The 23,592-nt window shown below is 35.6% G+C and overlaps 1 protein-coding gene across 1 annotated transcript; it reads left to right on the top strand.

The window, feature by feature from the left end:
* Window positions 1–2,504: 2,504 nt before the first annotated feature.
* On the top strand, window positions 2,505–23,586 carry LOC113071771 (interferon-induced GTP-binding protein Mx-like; the record flags this gene model as incomplete). Its single annotated transcript, XM_026245073.1, is given in 14 exon segments — window positions 2,505–2,601; window positions 7,773–7,969; window positions 14,315–14,412; window positions 14,605–14,656; window positions 15,332–15,486; window positions 15,569–15,707; window positions 15,815–16,013; window positions 20,867–20,945; window positions 21,046–21,168; window positions 22,737–22,869; window positions 22,963–23,106; window positions 23,247–23,323; window positions 23,423–23,564; window positions 23,567–23,586. Coding segments are annotated over 14 exon segments (1,629 nt in total), but the record flags the coding sequence as incomplete, so codon positions are not given.
* Window positions 23,587–23,592: the final 6 nt, after the last annotated feature.

Below are 23,592 nucleotides of genomic sequence, written 5' to 3'. Positions count from 1 at the left end.
ATGGGTCTCAGGTCTAATATTGGACGGAGACCACCACCTTTCTTGGGAACGACAAAGTACCGACTGTAAAACCCGCTCTCTCCCTCGCTCAGCGGGACCACTTCTATTGCGCGTTTCGCGAGGAGATTGAGAATTTCTTGCCTCAGAACCAGCTCGTTGTGAGCCGGAACCGTCGACATGACCACGCCATTGAACCGGGGTGGTCTGCATCGAAACTGAAGCATGTAGCCATTCTCTACGCCCTAGAGCGTTTCTGTGCCTCTGAGAAACGTTCCGCGATAGCCTCGACTGCATCTCCAAATAGGCCAGATGGAGATACAGGAGCGTTGAGCAGCGCCCTCCTGTCCGCATCCTTCAGCTCAGTGAGAGTAAGCCACAGGTGCCGGTGGAGCACAAACATGTAGCCCATGCTCCGTCTGATCGCCTGGGCCGTCTTCTTTGTGGCTTTGAGCGCGAAATCCGTTGCTGCGCGTAAATCTTTAAACGCCTCCAGATCCGCCCCGCCCTCGTCCAGGGATTTCAGAAGCTGTGCCTGAAAAACTTGGAGCACTGCCATCGTGTGCAGAGCAGAAATTGCTTCTCCCGAGGCCGCGTACGCTTTGTCCACTACGTGTGCGGTCAAACGACAGGGCCTTGACGGCAGCGTGGCACCTGTCTTCAGAGAAGCAGAGGAGGGGCAGAGGTGCGCAGCGATGGATTCCTTGACGGGCGGAATGCGCGTATATGCACGGGCCGAGAGAAATCACCGAGGGCAATATTCTTCCGGGCCCTAAGCACCCGCACTGAGAATTCTTCGCAGTGTGGGCAGCCTGATCCATTGAGTGCTGCCTCCGCATGGGCGAGACCCAGGCAACGGATGCAGAACTCGTGGGTGTCCGGGGCCTCGTAGGATAATTGAAAGAGGAAGATTCTGAGGTTATGCCGCCAACACGGCATAATATATAGTGGCGAGGCCACGCCCATATTTGCCGTCTTGACTGGCATTGGCCAGAGAGAGTTGCAACTTCACTGGCGTTGTGCAATAGCATTTCAGGTAGGTTAGGAAGGAAGGGAGTCCCCAAGGCGTTAACGCCATGTCGAGAGACCGTTCTCGAGAGGGAACTAAGTATGAAAAATGTCCAGAGTTTTCTTATTAGATTTTTTTACAAAAAAATCTTTGGTGGTTTAACCCCATGAGTCTGACAAAACAATTTGCTTTAAACATTTACTGCAAAATCAGAGTACAGGAGTTTTAGCTCAAAATGTAAAAAAAAATTCTTCAATTATTAATTACAAAATTATAATAGCCTATTTGAAACGTTTTGTTAGCTGATTGCGGGCGGGCAGGCAGGCTAAAATCAACACTGCAGAAACTTGACACATATGTTTTAAATATGAATAGGATATATAAAACTTAATTTTTATTTTATTAATTGGTCAGCAACCAGTGGGTAGCACACAAAGCATATTACAAATCAGAATCACAACAACAAAAAACTATAATATAAACAAAAGTAACAATTATAATAATGATTTAAAAAATGCCTACGAAATATTCACATGACACAATGGAGGGAAATAAAAAAAAAAAAAAACATGTTCAATTTATATCACCATATTTTTTATAACAAAGTAAACAAGTAGGGCTACATGATAAAAAAAAAAATTTTTAATTCAAAATGTGTTTCTTCGCTATTTCTGGGCCACAGGCATAGACTGAGGGTGAACCAACTCCAGGGTAAAGGTCATTGCACACTGCCAAAAGCAGCCAAATGTATTAAATGTTATAAACACATCTTTTAAGGCAAGAACCAGACATGGGTATGTAAGGTAAATGCAATCTGTATTTTTTTTTTTTTTAATGGGACCAAATTTGTATTTAACGAAATTAAAATTTAATAAGATCATCAGAGATTTATAATTGTATAATGTTTCCTTTCCATGATCATTCAAACAGCGACTAGATTATAGGCTATAGACTAACATTATCACTAACATTATCTATCGCGAGTTTAAACACCCAAAAATATCATTATAAACACTGAAGCTGTATAAAATTTGTAACGAATCTCACACTTATACATCTGTGCTTTGTTTATGATGAGGGAATTCACAGGAGTGCGGAATTCAGTCATCGAACACAAAACTGAGATTTAGCGAGGACTCATCTGAATGAATCTGTTAAGTTAATATGTTAACTCTGTTAATATTTCACGTAGTATTTTCAACGGTCAGTTGTGAAGGTCTGATTGGTTTTAAACTCCAGTGGGACATGCAGAAGAACCTTCCTGACTTGTTCAATCTGTGTGTACTGGCATTTGCATTCTTATGTTTACTTGCATTTGTATAATGGGTGTGACGCTATAAATCCAGTCTGACCTACTTTATTTTTTATTTTTATTTTCAGCATCACCACAAATGCTCTGTTTAGGTGAAACCTTCAATACATTAAGAGGCATTCAAAAACAAGTACATTATAAAGGAAATATTCTTAGAAATTTTCTTTCTCTTCATTTTCCAGAAAATGGCCACTTCAGGCACAGTCAGTAAAATGTCCAGTTCAGGTTTGCTTTCAACTGCAGACCAAAGTGATGAAGATGGTGATAGTTCTCAAAATGAAAGGTTAGTGTATGTATGTATGTATGTATTTTACAACTGAATAAGTAGTTCATTTCATTTTGAAGTAAATATTAATGCTTTTAGAAATTTGGTTTATTTCCTGCTATAAGAAATGTATGTATATGCCAATTGCCTGGTCTTGTGTATATAAATGTAAGCATATGTAATCGTATAATGGTAGTAAAAAATAAAATGGGAGTGAATTTGATTGAATTCGACTGGTGGAAAATTTTCTAGATAGGGATAAGCCATATCCAACAATTTTAGTAAACATCCCAATATGGTTTAATGCAGTTAAAGGAAAAAAAGTTAACAGAAGGAAAAAATATCAAGACAATAAATAAATAATTATCGATTTTCAAATATTGCACCTGTCAAACATAGTCTATTTTGCCGTCAATACTGTTGATAGTGTCCTTTATCAGTAGGCGCAGGTGTAGGTGTGTAAAAAAAAAAAAAGTTGATATTGTTTTCATGAAGACATGAGCCTGGTCTGTTGGTGGCCTCCCTCTATGTCACCTACAGCAGCCGCAGCACGCCAGCACCACGTCAGGCACGGTTCTGGTGTGTAAAGACACAGAAAATGCGAGGCAGCCGCCACGCTCCTGACACGCAGCAGAGATGCCACGCAGCCAGTGTGTCACAGGCCTAACGTTACAAACATCTGAAAGGACCTTACAAATTAAAATATATATATTTTTTAAATAAAATAAAAAATTCCCACAGACAATGGAATAATGTACCGGGGGTTTTTTTTTTTTTACACTTCATACAGTTAGGCATCACTTGTTAAATTTGCTTTATCTCTATAGTAACACAGGCTTGATGTACTATTTAAAACTGCATTTCTCTAAATGTATTGCAAACAGAAATGGTAGCAGCATCGATATGGTACCCAATGTTTTTACTCAAAGATTTCTGGAGATCAATAAGCTTGTTCTGCCTATGTTCATATAGCGTTGAGTAAAATGTATATACAAATGTTTGACTGTCTGAACTACAAAGAAGAAAAATTATCCCAAAAAATTATTTTATTATTGTAATTTTCAATGAAGAGTCCACCATTCCTAACACTAACATAATGTCTAACTTGTAAATATTTATAAAAATAATTTTGCACACAATCTTATCAAATGTCATAAATTCATCCTTGTAGAATAGATCATGTTATTTACACCAGTTTGCTACCATGAGAAAAAATATGCTCCCATTTAAGACATGGACCAGAATTTTCTACCAGCGAGGAAAGATTAGATGAGGGTTGTTTACAATGAAGAAATATTTAATAGCAGACAAAGCCTGCACATTTGCAAATGTGAACAATTATTATTAAATTTACTGTACATTTTCAATGGAGGGACAAAAAGCTCTCAGACTAAATCTAAAATATCGTAAACTGTGTTCCAAAAATGAATGGAGGACTTGCGGGTTTGGAACGACATGAGGGAAGTATTTTAAAGTTTGAAGTGTTGCCATGGCAACAGTATTTAAGATATTACGAATAAATTGGCAGTTTTACATCACCTGTGTTTTGCCAATATTCTGATCAAGTATGCATCAAACATACAGGGGTTTCAAAGCATTAAAAAGTACTTCTTGCTGCCAGTGGGTGACACTATAACCCCCCCCCGAAATTCGATTAGCCACCCCAGGTGCCCCCCCTATAAGATGTCTTGTGATTGGTTCATTTTATGGCTAATCATTTTATAGACTCTACTGAAGTTTGCGATTCAAAGAAGTCGTCAGAGAAAAAACTCTCGTCGCGGACTTGGTCTTTTACTTTATAAAGTGTGGGGAGTCGGGACACTAGTGATGGGAAGTTCAGATCAGTATACCGACTCTGACTTTTGAGTCGCTTTCAGCAAAATGAACAAATCTTTTTTTGAGTAATTTCGTTCATTTTAGCAAAATGTAAATAAATTGTTACGTGTTACTTCCCCCAACACATCTAGTACTTACGCAAACGTTGATTACACTACAAAAATACAAAACTAAAATGCTATAAAGGTACAGAAAATATTAATTAATTCTTTACATGGGTCTTCAGTTTGTGTTTAACTCACCTCTTGTCTGACAAGTCTTCGGGTTCAAACACTGAGAGATATATATATAACTGGATCGCTCATCGCGTTCTAAACTGCCAACAGGCAGTGAAGCCACCAGAAGTGTTCGATCCACCATCTTACTAATCCCTACTAGCAGAGAGCACCATTGAGTTACATTCAAACCGCTGTCCTAAAATAACTAGATTTGAAGCTGATCAGTCAAACGGGACTCGTTTTTATGTTATGTGTAATAAAGTAATGTTTACTTCAGATGTTATCTGCAGTGTTTACGGTCTTTTGGGACAGGATAAGCGATATATTTAAATCGTGTAGGTGGGTGTGTCTGCGGCACACTGACGACACAGGTAACTGATCAAACACAAAAATGGCTTATTTCTTTATGAACAAAGTTATTCAGGAATTATTAAACGAATGTATTAGTATCAGAAATGGATTTTAATATGTTACAATGAATTATACAATCGTTATATATTTCTCTATAATGAAATTTTAAAAAAAATTACTATCTGGGAAATAAAGCTTTGTATTTATTTCTTAAATCTGTACTGTATATAGTCAGTTATTTCTCTGAATAAATTCAAATTTCAGAACGAACACTTTGTAGTTTGTTATATGTGTTGAGGTCGTGTCCGTCTGATGTTTATCATGTTCATGATGCTCACTACTGTAATGAACGTAGCATTTTAATAAGTAGGGGAAATTCCTGACATTTAAAAAATAACCATTTACATGCCTAGGGTGTTCGCATTGTAATAATGTACAGTGATACTTCATATTTATAAACACTCACTTGTTGGGTGATGTTTTCTCATTAAAATACAAATTCCTATTAATTCAATGGAACTTTTTCGCACAGTAGGGATTACCAAGGGGCAAGGAACTCGACCGGAAGTTGAAGTCGGGTGGGGGCTGCCATCTTTTAGCAGAACTTCACTTGCGTTAGCATTCCCATTGACTCCCATTCATTTTGGCGTCACTTTGACAGTGAATAACTTTACATCTGAGGCGTTTAAAGACTCTGTTTGTCCATTATTTATTTCCAAAGATACACGAAAATGTATAAAGGGCTCCATTACCTTCTATGTTACATTATGGCCCCGTATAAACAGTTTTTGTAAAAAATAGGCTAACGATTGCGTCATAACCACTCGGCTCTCCTTCGCATTACCGTACAGACAGGAGGAGAAGCTCGCAGGCAATTAACTTAATATGGCGTACTGGCATTACATTTTAAAATACTATACAAAATAATTAATCAGAATACTTACTCCTGCTCACTCACGACAAAGAACTCCCCGCTCAAGCTCGCCGTCTCTGCAAGATTAACGATGGCAGTTTGCACGCACAGCCACTAGAAGATTTACATCTGGCAGACAGGTTGCTGACGTCGTCAAGCTTCGTTTGAGTCTGCACGTCAGAAACGGAAGTGCTAAAAAACGCTAAAACTGGGCTTCATTTGTCTCAATTGAGTCCCAATGGGGTCGATGTGTCCATTTCTTTTACTGTCTATGGGGATTACCAATATGGCGGCGCGGCGGCTTCACTTTAATGACGTCATGAGAAATCCAGTTTTATATTATAGATCAGTGGGTTCAAATCATTCCTTAATCACCTATTTCTGAAATTTCTGTCACTGTGTTTTTTTGTTACTGTTTCTTGAGGATCTGTGGTGTGTTATTTAAAAAATAAATAACCTTTATATAAATAAAATATTGATTAATTTGTCTTTTTGACTGTCTATCAGTAAATAAACACTAGGCTATATAATAATATAATAATCCAAGTATTTATAGCCTAGTTTAATTTTTAATGCAATTTTGAGTTTGCAGCTATAATAATTGCTTTTCCTAGGCAGACTTGACAAATTGGTCTAATATATGAAGCTAATCTGAAGGGTTAACTCAAAAGACATAAATCATACAAGGTAATTTTTGAAGATTAGAAACCACTGTAAAAAAAAAAAAAAATCAAAGTGATGTCGCCGTCATAGAGACGACTCTTTCTTCCCTAGTCACATTAAAGATTCGTTCGTTCCAGAACAACACATCACAAAACGCTAAACAAAGAGCTGGTAGGTAACCTTTATATATGGTTCATGTTTGTATGGTTTTCTCAGATCAATGTTTTTACACCGTCAGGCTCTGCTCACGTTGGTCGTGGTTGATTTCAATCAAATGTTCAATCAACGTTTAATAAAACACAATAAAAGTAAAATACGCTGGGCGCTATCAAACAATAAACAGTCATGGTGATTTGCATATTTTGTATCAGTTTATTTTGTGACAGTGACCACATATAGCAAGATTGCACCAAATGACAATATACACAGAATGTTCCTTAATAATAATAATTGTCTGGTGACGCTTTACTTGTTAATGCATGAGAGTAAGTCAATTAGATGAATTGTCAGGCCTAACTTAGTTATTTACACATGATATGGATGCATTCTGTGCATTTCATTAAGAATTTGAATTTTTTTTTTAGATTGAGAATAACAGACACACATAAGTGTTTATTTTGAATAAAATAAACAGTGCCAAGCCATGAAAAGAAGTAAAGATATAGGGAGTTTCTTTCTTTCAAAATTATCTTCAAGTCATCCAGGTGGATGCTGCACACTGGTGGTGGATGAGGAGATACCCCCTGACTATGTAAGCGCTTTGAGTGTCTAGAAAAGCGCTATATAAATGTAATGAATTATTATTAATTATTAATAAAAAATATACATTTTCAAATGTAACTTAATGGATATATACAGGGATGACATAAAAAAAGTGCTTTATTACTGCATTTTTTTTTTTTTTTTACTGCAAGTAACTTTAAGGTTAAAAAATAATAATAAAATAAATAGGATTTACGTAATATACTGTAGAATTTAGCTTTTTTTTTTTGGTCGCTGGTGGCCACTCCATTTGGAGGCAGTGTCCTAGCATGCCCCCCCAGACTGAAAATGCTCTAGACACGCCTCTGAGCAAGACATCACATCAGTAAAATATAAAATACATTAAACAAATAAAAGTGACTATGTATGAAAGGCCAAACACTGAAAGAATTACAGTACAATCTGTTTTTTTTTCTTCTTTACATGTGTACATCTATCTTTTACAGTCAGAAAATGATGGGAGCGGTTCACAGTCATTTAGAAGAGCACATTCGTCCATGCATTGATCTGATTGACACTCTGAGGTCAGATGGCATCCATAAAGACTTGGCATTACCGACTATTGTAGTAATTGGAGACCAGAGTTCTGGAAAAAGTTCTGTGTTGGAAGCACTGTCTGGAATTGGACTTCCAAGAGGCAATGGTGAGTACTAAATTAATCTTTGCTATTGAATATTCATACACACTGGGTGACCACTTTAAGCACATATCTCCAATATTGCTCTCTTTGTTTGTCTGAGATCTGGTGACAAGGCCCTGACTGAAAACACACAGGGCCCTAGGAGTATGTTTTCTACAACAGGAATAATTAGTTTTATTTACCCCTCTGCAACTATTCTCGTAAACACAGTCGGTTATGTCTTAAGTGCACGTATACAGTGGAGAAAGAAATCTCCTCCTGTGCATTATAATATTGGATGCGTGCATTCTGTCTTAAAGGGGCAGCAGCCTTAAAATACCTGCTGTTCCATTAGTGGCACCTGCTGTCAGAGAGTGACATTTGCATCTCATTCACAAAAGTAAAATCAGACCATTCTGTTTTTACTTAAATTTTTTGAATTATATAATCCAGATAACATGTATTTAGCATTTTCTTTTGGATAATTCAAATTGTTCCCTCTGATTAAAAAAAAAAGAGCACCGACAAAGTCCTTGTTTATATGAAGAGATTTAATTTAGTTGTAGAAATTCTAAAACCAATCCTAAATTAAAAAAAAGTACATTTCACAAAGAAATATGCAGCATTTTGTCTGAGAAATAATAAAACACATTTTTATTTGTAATTGGTCTTAAATCTCATTGTGTTGTATATGAATGTGTATGTGAGTGTGTAAAATATATATAAGGATTAACATAGTCGAATCTGAATTTTCGAATCTTGCTGATATTCGACTAATAGTCGAATCGTATGTTTGGGGGTGGGGCAAAATAGATTGAGTCAAGTCAGACACTCGATAGCCATAATTACTGATGTTAACACACACAGGGAAAATGTGTAAAAAATGCCTCGCAGATACGAACAGAGTAAATCCATTTTCTCATGTTTTGATTAAAATATAGTTAAAACTAAACGTCAGTGAAACCAAACATTCTCTCATTATAAATTTAGCCTATATGATAGTTATTTTCTGCATTTCTGTTTTGAGAGCAAGTTTTTAATAAATGGAATTAAACTCATAATTTAATGTAGAATACGCTTCATTATTTATACAACATACGACTTATATATGTTCCTCATCGTGATGTATTTTTGGACTGATACGACTTATACTCAGGTGCGACTTATAGTCCGAAAAATACGGTAGGACTTATAATCTATCTGCAAAAAGAATGAATGAATTAATTAATTCATGAATTAATTTTGTGGACGCGTTCACGAAACAATGTGCAGAAACACTGCAGCTAAACTCTAAACATTCACAGCGTTTTATTATAATGGTGTTCTCAGTATAATGGTATGTGTGTGACAGTCCCAATCAGATTTATTAATATTCTGCATTGTAGTTTGACCTGCTCGTTCTGCACAAGATTTATGTTTATTGACATTTAATCATATAGCAGACGCTTTCATCCAAAGCCACTTACAAATGAGAACAATAGAAGCAGTCAGGTCAACAAGAGAACAACAACAGCATACAAGTGCCATGACAAGTCTCCGTTAGTGTAGTATAGAACGCATGGCCAGGTTTTTTTTTTTTCGTAAATGAAAAGACAAGAAAAGGAGAAGTGCTGGTATTAGTTGGTTAAGTGCAGGCGAAAAAGATGAGTCTTTAGATGTTTCTTGAAAATGAGTAAAGACTCCGCTGTACGAATTAAGATTGGGAGGTCATTCCACCAGCTGGGCACACTCCAGGAAAAGGTGATAAGATGCACAAGATGATTACGAGATAATCATCGTACTACTACAATGAAGCGTTTGACTCAACCAAACACATTTTATTTCAGGTAAATATATCCACAATAAATATAAACCTGCTGAATTGTTTTGAAATCACTTAAACACTCACTACCTGATAAAAAAAAATCCAGTCTCTGGCTGTGTCAGTTTGAGTCTTGGTTAAGTTTTAAATCCCTGCCGCCAAGATGCTCCTCTGTGGGTCACGGATTATTGAAAGTCAAACACAAAACTAGGGGTGTTTGGATTTATTCACGCACTATAAAATATTAATTTGAAGCTTCTTTTCAGATTCTTATTCGCGGCTTTATATTAATAGGCTGCATATTAACTTATTGGGAGAAAATCACAAGTTCTATGTGAAATCAGGCATTTGAGCACTCACCAGGCGCGCAGATGGCACTAGGGACGTGGGGGACATGAGCCACCCCCCCCCCCCCCCCCCCCATTTGTAGTTTTCCGTGTGAGTGTGACATTAGGTCCCCAGTGAACAGATAATTGAAAGTATAGCGAGTCCGGAATAATCAAATATCTAATTTGATGCATAATTGACCTATTATGACCAGTTTTTCAATAGAAACATTGTCTAAATTTAGTGATTCTGCTTTATGGGCTGGCGGTGGATCCTTACATTAACATGAACAATATATTTTTTTACACTTATTAATGTTTGTTGATGTTAGTTAATGCATTTAATAATGTTAACAAATGAGATATTATTGTAAAGTGTTACCAAAACCTTTAAAATGTTTTTTTATTATTATTTATAAATCCTTAATTATCTATCAGCATGGTTTAAATTTTTGCCTGCATTGCAGCTTAGTTTTCATCTGTGAGCTGAACTGTTTTACTGCTACATCCATTAGATGTAAATTCAGATAAATGTCATTCCAAATGTTGTTCCAAACCCTTAAGACCTCTGTTCATCTTCGGAACACAGTTTAAGATATTTTAGTTTTAGTCCGAGAGCTTTCTTTCCCTCCAGTGAAAATTTATGTACGGTATACTGTCCATGTCCAGAAAGGTAATAAAAACATCATCAAAGTAGTCCATGTGACATCAAAGCGTCAGTTAGAATTTTTTGAAGCATCGAAAATACATTTTGGTCTAAAAATAGTAAAAACTATGACTTTATTCAGCATTGTGTTCTCTTCCGGGTTTGTTGTGAGCGCGTTCACAGCACTGCAGTTTAGTGATATCCGGTTTGCGAACAAATCACTTGATGTAACTGGATCTTCTTGAACCAGTTCACCAAATCGAACTGAATCGTTTGAAACCATTCACGTCTCCAGTAAGCATTAATCCACAAATGACTTAAGCTGTTAACTTTTTTAATGTGGCTGATACTCCCTCTGAGTTCAAACAAACCAGTATCCTGGAATAATTAATTTACTCAAACAGAACACTGACTGAACTGCTGTGAAGAGAGAACTGAAAATTAACACTGAGCCGAGCCAGATAACGAACAAAAGATTGACTCGTCTTATAATTTATAATACTAAATAACATTATACAACAGTAGTTGTCCATGAAAAACAATGGTGATCTGCTGTGGTACAAGTCCTTGTGGAGAGGGAAAGAATGCCTCCCTCTCCTGTTCCATTGTTGTCTCCATTTGTAGTTTGTCTAATGCACTTTAAAAAAGGAAACCGTAATTGTATTATTTTTACTATTACTTTAATAAATCACCACGGAAATACACTCAAAAAAATGAATTTTTAGTTTTGTTCACTTTACCTGAACAATTCATGTTGAATTAATGCCATTTTGGCTATTTTTCATTTCAACATGATTGTGTCATGTTAAACTGACTTAAACCTGTCTCTCGTTGGTTTAACATAAAGTTTTCATTTTGAAAGAACATGTTTCAATCAAGTCCCTCAAAATAAGTTTTACACTTCCCATCATGCTTTGCACAGGACTGGATATGAGGAGAGAAAATGTTGAAATAAAGTGTTATTTTATGCAGTTTTTAATAAAATGTGATAATAAGGAGACTTTTTCATGTATAATGCTCTATTATGTGGGCATTTTAAAAGACTTTATATTGGTGTATTTTGTGCGAGTTACCATTGTGGTGAAGTGTGGAGCTTGTGGTTGGGTTGAGGACCTGGTTGAAAGAACGTCTAAAATACTTAATTTAAAAAAAAGCAACTTTAATGAGAGTGCTAGTGTATGATGTACACATAGTAACATCCTTAAACTGCAAACAATTAACATCATGTGTAAAGAAAAGTTATATCTTACTTGCTAATGTTTTTATAACACTTTGGCTAAACTTGCATGGACAGTGGTTCTACATGATGTAAACATATTATCTCTACTCAGATATTTCATGTAGGATGAACTAAAGCAAACTGAGTAAACTCAACTAAAGGTAGACAAGTCCTTATAACTTGATTTATTCATGTCCAAATAACATGGTACAAACATGTGGAACCACTGTCCATGATAGAATCATGTTCAGCCAAAGAGTCATTTTTTTGAGTGTACCGTTCAAGATAACAGTGAACAAATACAGACAATGTTTGTGGATGTTATTGGATGCTTCCGGTTTCTCATTTCTCACCATAATACGTTTGGTGACAATCAGTTAGAGAAAACCTCAGAAGAATATATCAAATTCCAGAGCATGCCCTTTTTACAAAGCCCTGAATAGCCATGTTCAGCCGAGCCTATGACATGCAGGGCAAAAACTGTTCAGCCTGATTAGATCTTTGTACTGAGTTTTGTATGAATGCGTTTAAATATGTGTGAGATGCACCGTACCACCGCTCTCTATACGCAGAGTATGCAGTCTGCGTAGGGCACCAACTCCCAGAGGGGGCTCCATCCCATTGGCTCCAAAAAAAACCCAAAAAAAACGTGCCATTCTCCCATCCGCGCTCGCTACCGCACTTACCTCATGTTTGCGGCGGAACGTTCATAATTGATGGATGGACATCTATGCCCTGTTAAAGGACATCAGCAATCCAGAGCAGAGAAAAGAAAACTAAAGAAAGTAAATAAAAAAACAGGCATAAAGTTGGCTTGACGTTGGACAATCAAGAGTCTCAATTTAGGGACCGTCTCTAAAGTTACATGCAATATTGACATACACTTTTCTAAAGTCAGTAGCATTTGAGGAGAATGACTTGCAGTCATAAAATCAACTGTAATTGTGCAGCTATAATGCACAATTGAATTGAATGTTTGATATTTATTCAAATAAACTGTAAATCATATGTAAAGTTATGCTACTTTTTCACATGGGCTCAAACACAAATTTGAAGCTCAATAGCATTTGAGGAGAAAGACTTGCAGTCATAAAACGATTGTAATGTGTTCATTTAGGTGTCAGCTACAATGCACATCTATACATTTTTAATATATATTAAAATAAATTAAACAAGTAAAAACAAGGCTCGTTTATCACTTTCAGGTACATTCCTGAAAGTTTTTTTTTTTTTCAGAAAATGACCCATGGTTTTAACAATAACACCACAAATCATCATTCTTGTAGCCATGGTAACTGCAGATTAACCATAGTTTTGTTACTTCAAATAATAATTTACAAAAAAGTATTAATATACTGAAATATTTTTTTGTTGTTGTTGCTATAAAAACAGACTTAAGCCATCAATAGCCTTTAAAATGACTTAAAATGCATTATATAAAAAAACAATGAGGCAATAATGATTGGTTAACTTAATAATAACACTGTTAAAATACATTAATGTAGGCAAATACAAAATAAACAATTTATGTACATGTTATTACAAATGGCTGCAAAGGGAGCCAAGTGCCATGTAATTGCTGCTGTTACACTTACAGGGCAATCAAATCCTTGTTTAGGCTACTGACCAAACATTAAATTCAAATATTCACTTAATCTTTCATTTTTGGCCACCTTTTTGCTATATATGACACAGCCTTTATAATTTCTTCAACAAAAAATGTGCATATCACAACCCTTACAAAACTAAACCACGTTTTATCATAGTTAAACTGCTTAATTCGCTTTTGCATGATTTCTGAATGCTTGAGACTATAAAATAAATTAGTCATAAGTTATAGCTATAGGTAAATGTCGAGAGCTACAATTGTAATTTGTAAATACAATTTACTCATTTTTTTTTTTTTTTTTTACTTTTTTTTTTTTTTTTTTTATAAAATTTATATTTTCACCCCTATAGTAGGTGTTTTTTTCCCCCCTATCATATTTGAGGAATGGGGGCACAGCAATACAATCCTGCTTAGGGCACCCATTTGGCCAGCAGCAGCCCTGGATATACATCAAGTTTTGACTGTTGAAAAGAAAAGAACAAGAGAGCTCTGTGCCTTAGTGGTGCTGGCCCTAATAATAATAACAATAACAATAATAATAATAATAATAATAATAATAATAATAATAATAATAATAATAATAATAATAATAATAATAATAATAATAATATAATAATAATCAAAACAACACAGTAACATAATATTTTGCAGGTCAAGGGGTGTTGTGACTCTCTCACTCTCTCCTTCAAACGATAGATGGATAGATACATCAATCAGTTGTCACATAACTTTTCATTTTCTGTTGATTGTCAACTGTGTTTGCTGTAGGAATTGTAACCAGATGTCCATTAGAGTTGAGGCTGAAGAAGGTACCAGGAGTCAACTGGAAGGCTGTTTTAACGTACGATAAGAAGACTGATGAATCTGTGAATTCCTCACATTCTGCAGGTTAATAGTAGTTAATAGTTAAGTGTTTTGTTTTCTCAACTGAGAGAGTATCTTTCAGCTGCATTTAAATTATCGCTTTAACAACTGGATTTAAACCATGTTTTGTTGCAGGTCCTATTAAAGCCAGCAAACTGGTGGTTGGAAAGGTAGCACAGGCAACTCAAAATCAGAAGAAAATTGAATTTTCAGATCCTTCACTTGTTGGAGAACATGTCGCAGCAGGTTAGTAAAACTGCTGGGATTCTCTTTTCTTTTCACTGTTACTAGTGTATAGAATTAAAAAAGATTCTAAATCTCATCATCAGTAACTATGTACATATATATTTTGTCCTATAAAATGGATTTTATTTTTATAGTCTTGAATGCTGTTTTGTCAATTCAGCATTCCAATTCACCTTATCACTGTGCAGAACCCATAGCACATCAGTTTTGTTGTATAGCCACATTCTTGTATACAATACACTATATCAATCTGTCAAAATCTGTATCAAACTTCTGTATTAATTTTACCCTCTTGAGCCTGTTATTAGCATGCTGCTAAGCTAACAATATATAAGCAGTACACAATAAATGGGTAAAATAGTCAAACTATTGATGCTTTAAGCACTGAATGAAATGTATATTTAATTCAAAGTCTCACAATTTTAGCCTAGTGTTTCTTTACAAATTATGTACTTGATTTTTTTTTAAAGGGTACACCATTACATATAAAATGTAAAAACTGAAATATTCATTTATTAATTCTAAAGCAGTGGTTTTACTCAAAATATTTAAGTACTATATAGTCTCTTTACAATGGCTTGACTAAGATAAATGTCTTCATTCTCACTGCTTTAAAGGACACATTTTTTTTCCAATGAAAATTAGAGTTAATTCTGCAGTTTTTGTGTTTTATAGCCCAGAATGAGCTGGCAGGAAAAGGGGTAGGAATATGTGATGAGCTCATTACATTAGAGATCATGTCACCAGATGTATGTGACCTCACATTGATCGATCTGCCTGGAATTGCCAGAGTCCCAGTAGAAGGACAACCAGAGGATATTGGAAAACTGGTGAGTCATATAATCTGATTTTGCTGATTCATTATCAAACTAGTTTAAGTACAGTTTTTAATCTATGTCTTTGTCTTTATAGATCAAACATCTGATTATGAAATATATTAAGAAACCTGAGACTATAAACCTGGTTGTGGTCCCTTGTAATATTGACATTGCAACAACAGAAGCCTTAAAAATGGCACAAGAAGTTGATCCTGAGGGCAAAAGAACAGTCGGTAATAAAGCAGTTGATCTGCACAACATCAAAAATCTCACCAAAATATTGTGCAGCGCGTTTGCAAGAAAATTGATATTTTATAAAATAACCATTTCATTCTCACAGCCATTTTGACCAAACCAGACCTCATAGACAAGGGAACAGAGGAACGCATTCTGGCCATTGTCCAGAACAAAGTGATTCCTCTCCGCAAAGGTTACATCATGGTGAAGTGTAGAGGACAACAGCAGATCAATGATGAAATTCCTCTGGAGGAGGCAGCACAAATGGAGAGAGATTTCTTCCAAAACCATGACTATTTCAGGTTACAGACCGAAAATAAATTAATTTAAATTCATAATTAATACATTTTGCATATTAATTTATTTTTTTAATTTACTTATCCTAACAATATAATGAAGAAAAACATATTAAAAGAATTAAAAGAAAACCTTTAGTTATAAGGCATAAAGGCTGATTCATACTTCGGCGTCGTCGTACCTATGCCAAAGCTTACTCAGGCGCACTCCCTTACTCCATAGCCTGACATGCACCTATCCAAAAATCTAACAGAGCATCAATTCTACATGGACCGCTGTGATTGGTCTGCTAGAATCCCTCCCTCCATATGAACTTGATTTTTGTTTGTGTTTATGTGCACTTTTATTTGATTGTTACTACACCTTATATAAAATCTAACAAAGCAAAGAGTCTTATCATTTAAGTGATGTGACATACAGCCAAGTATGGTTACCCATACTCTTACTTGGTGCTCCTCATTTAACCCATCCAAAGTGCACACACACAGCAGTGACCACACTCACTGAACACACACCATGCTGCAGGAGCAGGTGGGGGTTCGGTGCCTTGCTCAAGGGCACCTCAGTTGTGGTATTGATGGCCCGAGACTCAAACCCACAACCTTAGGGTTATGAGTCAAACTATCTACCACTAGGGCATTATTATGCTACATAGCATTATACATCAGTAGTTGTCTGCAACAAACAATGTCTATCTGCCATCGTACAAGTCCTTGAAAGAATGCCATCTTCCCCTTTTCCTTTGTTGTCTCTGTTTGTAGTTTTAAATAATTTAATGGTTTGATATTTATTTGCCACTGTCGCGGCTATAATGCCTCTCCAAAGAGCGCTTCTTCGGCTTTTGTCGTGGTACTGCAGGTTATTCCAGCAACATGCCTGTTGACTCTTCAGAATAGCAGTTTGAATGTGTACTGCACGTCGATGCGGACAATGACGCAGAAGTACTGTATAAATGAAAACTGATGCAAAGCCTATGGCATAAAAAGGCTACGGTCCGATGCAGAAGTATAAATCAGCCTTTATCTTTTTTATTATCAATATTTTTTATTATTTTCACATAAACTACTTACAGAATCAGTATGAATTTACAAGTAAACATTCTTTTCTAACCACTCTTCCACCCCCATCCAATCCTCACTAGACAGAGCACTTAAATAAAACTCATTGCGAGGCATTGAGTTGGTGTGTAAAATAAAAAAAGGAAAAAGACAAATGAAACAAGAAAAGTAAAAAAATTAAAGTCAAGATGGGTTGAATGGTCATATCAGCATTTTCAGTCAAAGTAACATCCAAATTATTCACGTATGCAATAAATCTGTCCCAAATCTTTACAAACATTTCCTTTTTTTTTTTTTTTTCAAGATTAAAAATTATTTTTTCAACAGGCACATACTGTAGGACGAAAGTTCTCTAAGCCATACAATAGGCCTAGGTGGTTCTTCTGATTTCCATTGTATAGCTATACATTTCTTTTTCCCATTTAAGTCTTGACAATGATACATCCTTCCCATACAAGTCAATGAAATTGGTGTACATATAAGACACAAAACCTTTTTTCTCTCTTATAATGCTATCAATTGGAAGTAAAGAGAGAGACCTTAAATTATCATGTATTGTATTTATATAATTTCTCACCTGAAAGTACTTGAAAAAGTATTTAACTGGAAGAGAAAACATTATTCTTAATTGTTCAAATGTCATTAGTGTGTCCTCCTCATAGAAGTCTCCAAACACTTGTATTCCCTTTTTAAACCAATATTATGTTATCCCATCTCTTAATGCCTCAGGAAGAGATGGTTTGTATTGAAAAGGAGTATTATAATATAACGACAGTAGCCAATTATATTTTTTTTTTCCTGATTTCAAACCCCAATTTGCAAGCATGTCTAAACTACTTTTGTAACACAAGTCAATGGGATTAACAGCGCCTTATCTAGAGGTATTTCCCCTGCATGATATCTTTTGATTTGTTTCCATGCAGGTGGCAAAGTACTATTCATCTGCCAAAATCATACCGCTCTCATTTGTGCTGCCCAATAATAAAACCGAAAATCTGGAAGTTTTAATCCACCTTTTTTAAATGTCATTTGTAAAGTTTTAAGTTTAACCCTCAGAGTTTTATTATTCCAAATAAATTGGGCTATAGCGTATTTTTTTTTTTTTTTTTTTTTTTACTTTTGTGGGATAGAAAAAATTAGGAAGAACATTGATTTATCATTGAACATATGGGACGGCAGTGGCTCAGTGGCTCATGTAGGTTGTCTACAAACCGGAAGGTTGGTGGTTCAATCCCTGGCTCCACCTGACCAAGTGTCGAGGTGTCCTTGAGCAAGACACCTAACTCCAGATGCTCCTGACGAGCTGGATGGCGCCCTGAATGGCAGACACCGCAATCTGTGTGTGAATGAGTGTGTGAATGGGTGAATGTGAGGCAAATTGTAAAGAGCTTTGGATGGCCATGTGGTCTGTTGAGAGCGCTATATAAATGCAGTCCATTTACCATTTAATCCTTAAATGCACAATTTTTTCAGAATTCCATAAAGGAATGTTTTAAGAGCATTCTCTCTACAGTCAAATTCAGTGGAATCAAAACACTTTTATTAATATCGATTTTATAACCAGATAGGTCTCTACAGTTTTCCAACAATTGAAATAAAGTAGGTAGAGATGATTAAAAATTATTTAGATATAACAAAGCATCATCCGCTTACAATGATTTTGCGTACACAACCTCCTACCTCTAGTCCATATATTGATTCATTTGCCCATATTGCTATGGGCAGGGGTTCCACTGCTAACGCAAGAAGTAGTGGAGACTGAGGACATCCCTGTCTGGTTCATATCAATAAATCATTTTGTGAAGAAATTAAGAATTTCAAATGAAGAAATTCATTTTATGCAAAATAGCTATCAAATAAGGCCATTCTACTCTGTCGAAAGCTTTTTCTGCATCTAAAGAAAGAGCGATCACCGGAGAATCCTTTTGTTTTGCCGAGTAAATAGTGTTCATTAATCTTCGTATATAATCGAAAGAGGATTTATTTTTTTATAAATCCAGTTTGATCCATATGAATTAAACTAGGTAAAACCCTCTCTAAATGTAATGCAATCATTTTAGAAAGAATTTATATTCAGAATTAAGTAGTGAGGTCGGTCGATATGAGGTACATAGGTTAGGGTCTTTGCCAGGTTTCAGCAGGACCGTAATTAAAGCCTGATTTAAAGTCTCTGGTAATTTTTTTTTTTTTTATAAATTGCCTCCTCATACATTGAAAGCAATGGGTCAGCTAATTTAGCAAGAAAACATTCAATAAAAGTCCATTGAAAAACCATCCAAACCAGGTGTTTTACCCCAAGCTAGTGCAGCAACAGCAGACTCTCTTCTTTTGAAATTTTTTTTTTCTACTTCTCCTCGGTCATTATCACATAAGACTGGGATATTTAATTTAAGTTTTGGATTTCAGCTTCCTCTACTCCTTGAGACTTATACAGCAATTATATTTTAATTATATTTTTATATTTTAAATATAGTCCACCCTTGACATAACCAAAGTTATTAATAATCATCGAAGAGCGCAAATCATCTTCAGCGCAGTTAATCTTGCTTGCTATACGGGTGATTGCTTTAGTAAAGTTTACTATAGATCCCTTGACATCGTTGATATGCCTTTTTTATATTAAATAAGTGCAATTAAGTGCAGATGCTGTTGTCTAAAATAAGTCTCTGTCGATGCTTTGGAGTTGAAGGATCTTTGTCCCACCGATAGCTAAATCCTCAGCGTCGCAGGAACGCTTTGAGTGAGCTGAATTCTTGTCGCTTTCTAAATGAGGTTGATGACATGTCACCAAATAGCATGATAGTAGAATTGCCATAGGTGAGCTTGCCCCGTTCTCTGGCCAGGTTGAGGGTCATTAGTGTGTCTCCACATCGCAGTAGACTAATCAGAATGGCCCATGGTTTGCAGTTTTCCGCTGGTCGTCGTTGCAAAGCGAGATGAGCTCTTTCAATTTCGTAGATCTCATCCTCCTTTCCCAGAATTTTAGGAAGCCATTCTTTTAAAAAATCCACTGTGTTTCTGCCTTCCAGTCCCTGATTCTAAAGTTCATCAATTTTATCTTTCAGCTGTTTAATTTCGTCGTCAATATCCAATTTGACATCCCCGACATCTTTGTGAAGGCCCGTTATGCTTCTTCCGTCTCCAGCTGCTTGGTTTCTACATCCACTGTTCTCATTTATTCACTGTAATTTATTTCTCTTAGAATTCTGAGAACTAACTCAGGCGTTCGTCGATTTAACTCCTGAACTCTGAGAAAAGATTTTTCCATTTCTGCATGGAACCGTGGCGGCGAGTCAGATAGTGGTAGTCTCAATTCCTGAGTTTCTTCTTTTTTTATTGTCTGTTTTCTTTGGATTCGGCATATTTGTCAAAATATTTGAAGTTATTATTTTAGATAAAGTACTTTCGTCGCAATGTCTTTAGAGAAGGTTATTTAGAGTTATTCGGGAGCTCTAAAAGCTGCGTCTCACTCTAGCGCCATACCCAGAAGTCCAATCAGCCTGAATCTTACCAATATTTTCAGGTCAGCTCATATGGTATTTTAAAGTGTCCTAATATTGTGTTGGTGTTTAAATGCATCAAATTTTTTCAGAATATACATTTAATATTGGAGTCATTTGCCAATGATTAGGAAATTATTTGTTCCAAAAAAACTCGTAGCAAACCCCTCCCTTCCCTTTTTCTTTTTTTATATAAATGTTTTGTGTGTGTTCACTTTGCCCATTGTTTTTTAATTAATCTATAGTACATTAAATAAAATAAGCCAACTTGTGAAAAAATTGCCTTCTCTTTTTCAACAGATGCCTCTTGAAAGAGGATAAAGCAACTATTAAAAATCTTGCCGTCCAACTAACTCAGGATCTTGTTGATCATATCAAAGTAAGTTTCTAAATGCCTCAAAATCATGAATTTTTTGTGAAATGCACTTTGGATGGATTAAAATACTATAATCAAATTGTGTCTTGCCTATCTTTGTCAGAAATCATTGCCACAGCTCCATGAGCAGATAAATAAGCAGTTGTGGAGTGTGAAGAGAGCACTTAAGGACTGTGAGATTGGACCACCAGAAGACCCTGAGGGAGCCAAGGATTTCCTTATTAAAGTAGGACCTCTTTCACAATGAGCGGTGATAGCAGAGCTTTATTAAAAGAACGTAGTCATACAGGCAGGTAAATCAGCAATCCTGTGGAATTATTTTTGTGTCTTATTATTATTCCATCAAAGATTCTGTGTTTAAAAGTGAAACAAACTATTTTGTAATTAAAAATTTAGATCGCTCTTCTTAAGGCTCAAAAATAAAGAAATTGCTAAAATTAATTGCAGTGCATATAAATCTTTGAAAATCTTTATGGTCATAATTTATGAATCCTCACCCTCCAAATGAGCTAGTTATTTGGTGTGCGTTACTTATCTTATTTTCACTTGAGCTATAATAATCGACAGTCTCTGAAAATATTGTCCTGACGTTTTACTATTGGGGATTTCTGGCAGCTAGCTATACCGTTGGTTAATCAAATCTACAGTGGGCTTAGCTAACATTACGTATTTAGATGGGAGAGCATGTGAGGACATAAGGACATGAGGGGACATAATTAAGTTGACTTGTCACAGAGTTTAAGATATGTTTGTTATCTTAGTACATGACCTGTTTCTCATCATGAAACAGGGTGGCAGTGGTCAACCTGTGGACATCAATCGAGAATGACCAATAGGAAAAGGCCTTTCATCCTGGTGGGTTGAGACCTCCCACTGAGAGACAGCTTAACTCGCAAGCAAAACTTTTGAACTAGCAAAAAAAAGGTTTTAGATCAGCAAAAAAAGATGGCAGAAACATTTTTGATTTGTGATTTTTTTTTAAAAGTATTAGTATAGTAAGTGCACAAAGAAAAAGATTTTCAAAGATTTATATGCACTGCAAATAATTGTATCTATTTCTTTTATTTTTGAGCCTTAAGACTTTTTTATTACAAAATAATTTGTTTTACTTTCAAACACAGAATGTATTATTTGAATAATAAAGACACAAAAATCATTCCATACAATCCAAGGTGAGACAGAGTAATCAAAAAAACAATAGGCAAGGGTCAGGAGAGGCAGCAAATGATTAAAAGGAACAAGGTCACAGACCAAAGTTGAAACCACAGGAAACAAGGAAAACATGGTAAACTACAGCAAAAACAAGACTTCGGCAATCAAGGAGTGAGTAATCCAGACTTTATAGTATTAGATTAATGAGGTGATGAGCTACAGGAGAATATGATCAAGTGAAGAGTCCGGGCAAAGGATCATGGGGAATGTAGTCTGTGATACTAAGACACCAGTCTAGGATGGAGTGCCCTCTAGTGTCCATCAAGGCATTTCCAGCAGTTGATCTAACAACTTCAAGACATCAAATCTTCATGCTTCTGAAAATTTCATTAGGGTTCAATCTGCTGAACCCTTCAAGAAAACCAAAAAATGTATTGAACAAAATATGAATTTTGTAATACAGACAGATCTGTTTGTTAATTAAATTAATAATAGATACAGATACACAATAGAATTCAAAGGGGAAAAAAGTCAAATGTAATCCCAAAATTGCCCTTCAGATAAAACATCTTTTACCCTCTCAAGTCATGTATGATAATAATTTAACAGGCGCATGATGGAACAAATATATTTTTTCCTCAGACATTAAATGGATTTAATGAGAAAATCAAGTCTCTGTCATCAGAAGAGATGATAACTGAGAACAATATGTTTGCCCAGCTTCGTGCTGAATTCAAGAAGTGGAATGATTATCTTAACAGTACAAAGACACCCTGTGAGTATATTTTCACATTTAAGAAGCAGAGAGTTCAAATGAAAATGTAAAGGGTCAGTTTAATTCACAAGAAATCCATATTGTTTCCAAAAGTTAACAATTCAAATGAGTTAAGCAAGAATTACAGAGGGATGGAACTGCCTGGTTTCATGAACTACAGATTCTTTAAGAAGATAATGCAGGACCATGTGGCCAAACTTAAGGATCCAGCCATTGATTTACTCAATGCCATAAAAGGTACCATCACACATATTTTTGTTTTAAAGACTTTCTGGTCATTGTGGAGAGCCTCCATTAAAAAAAACAAAATATTAGATCAAGAACCGAATGACTAGTTTTAGCACATCTTTGTTGTTCATTGTGTATTTCTTCTGAAGACATCATCATTAAGCAATTCACGGACGTGGTGAGTGAGTGCTTCCAGAACTATCATGTCCTTCAAAACATCACTAAGGTGAATAAGGCCTTTCAATTGCTCCTCAAATAATGAAAATATTATAGTCCAAGTTGATCAAGTTGTCTTTCCTTTGTTCTTCTTTACTTGATTCTGTAGGACAAAATCAACAACATTCAGTTAACCCAACTAGAAAAGGCAGAGCAGAGGATCGCAGAGCAGTTTGAAATGGAAAACAGGATCTACACTCAAGATCCCATTTTCCTGAAGACCTTGAGTGAGATTACAAATGAGACTTTTTCAAAAAGGAGTTACCTGTCTTTGACAAA

Source organism: Carassius auratus, unplaced genomic scaffold (genome assembly GCF_003368295.1).
Source record: "Carassius auratus strain Wakin unplaced genomic scaffold, ASM336829v1 scaf_tig00008090, whole genome shotgun sequence".
In the NCBI taxonomy this organism is placed as follows: Eukaryota; Metazoa; Chordata; class Actinopteri; order Cypriniformes; family Cyprinidae; genus Carassius; species Carassius auratus.
This window is presented reverse-complemented; position numbering and strand designations above follow the sequence as displayed.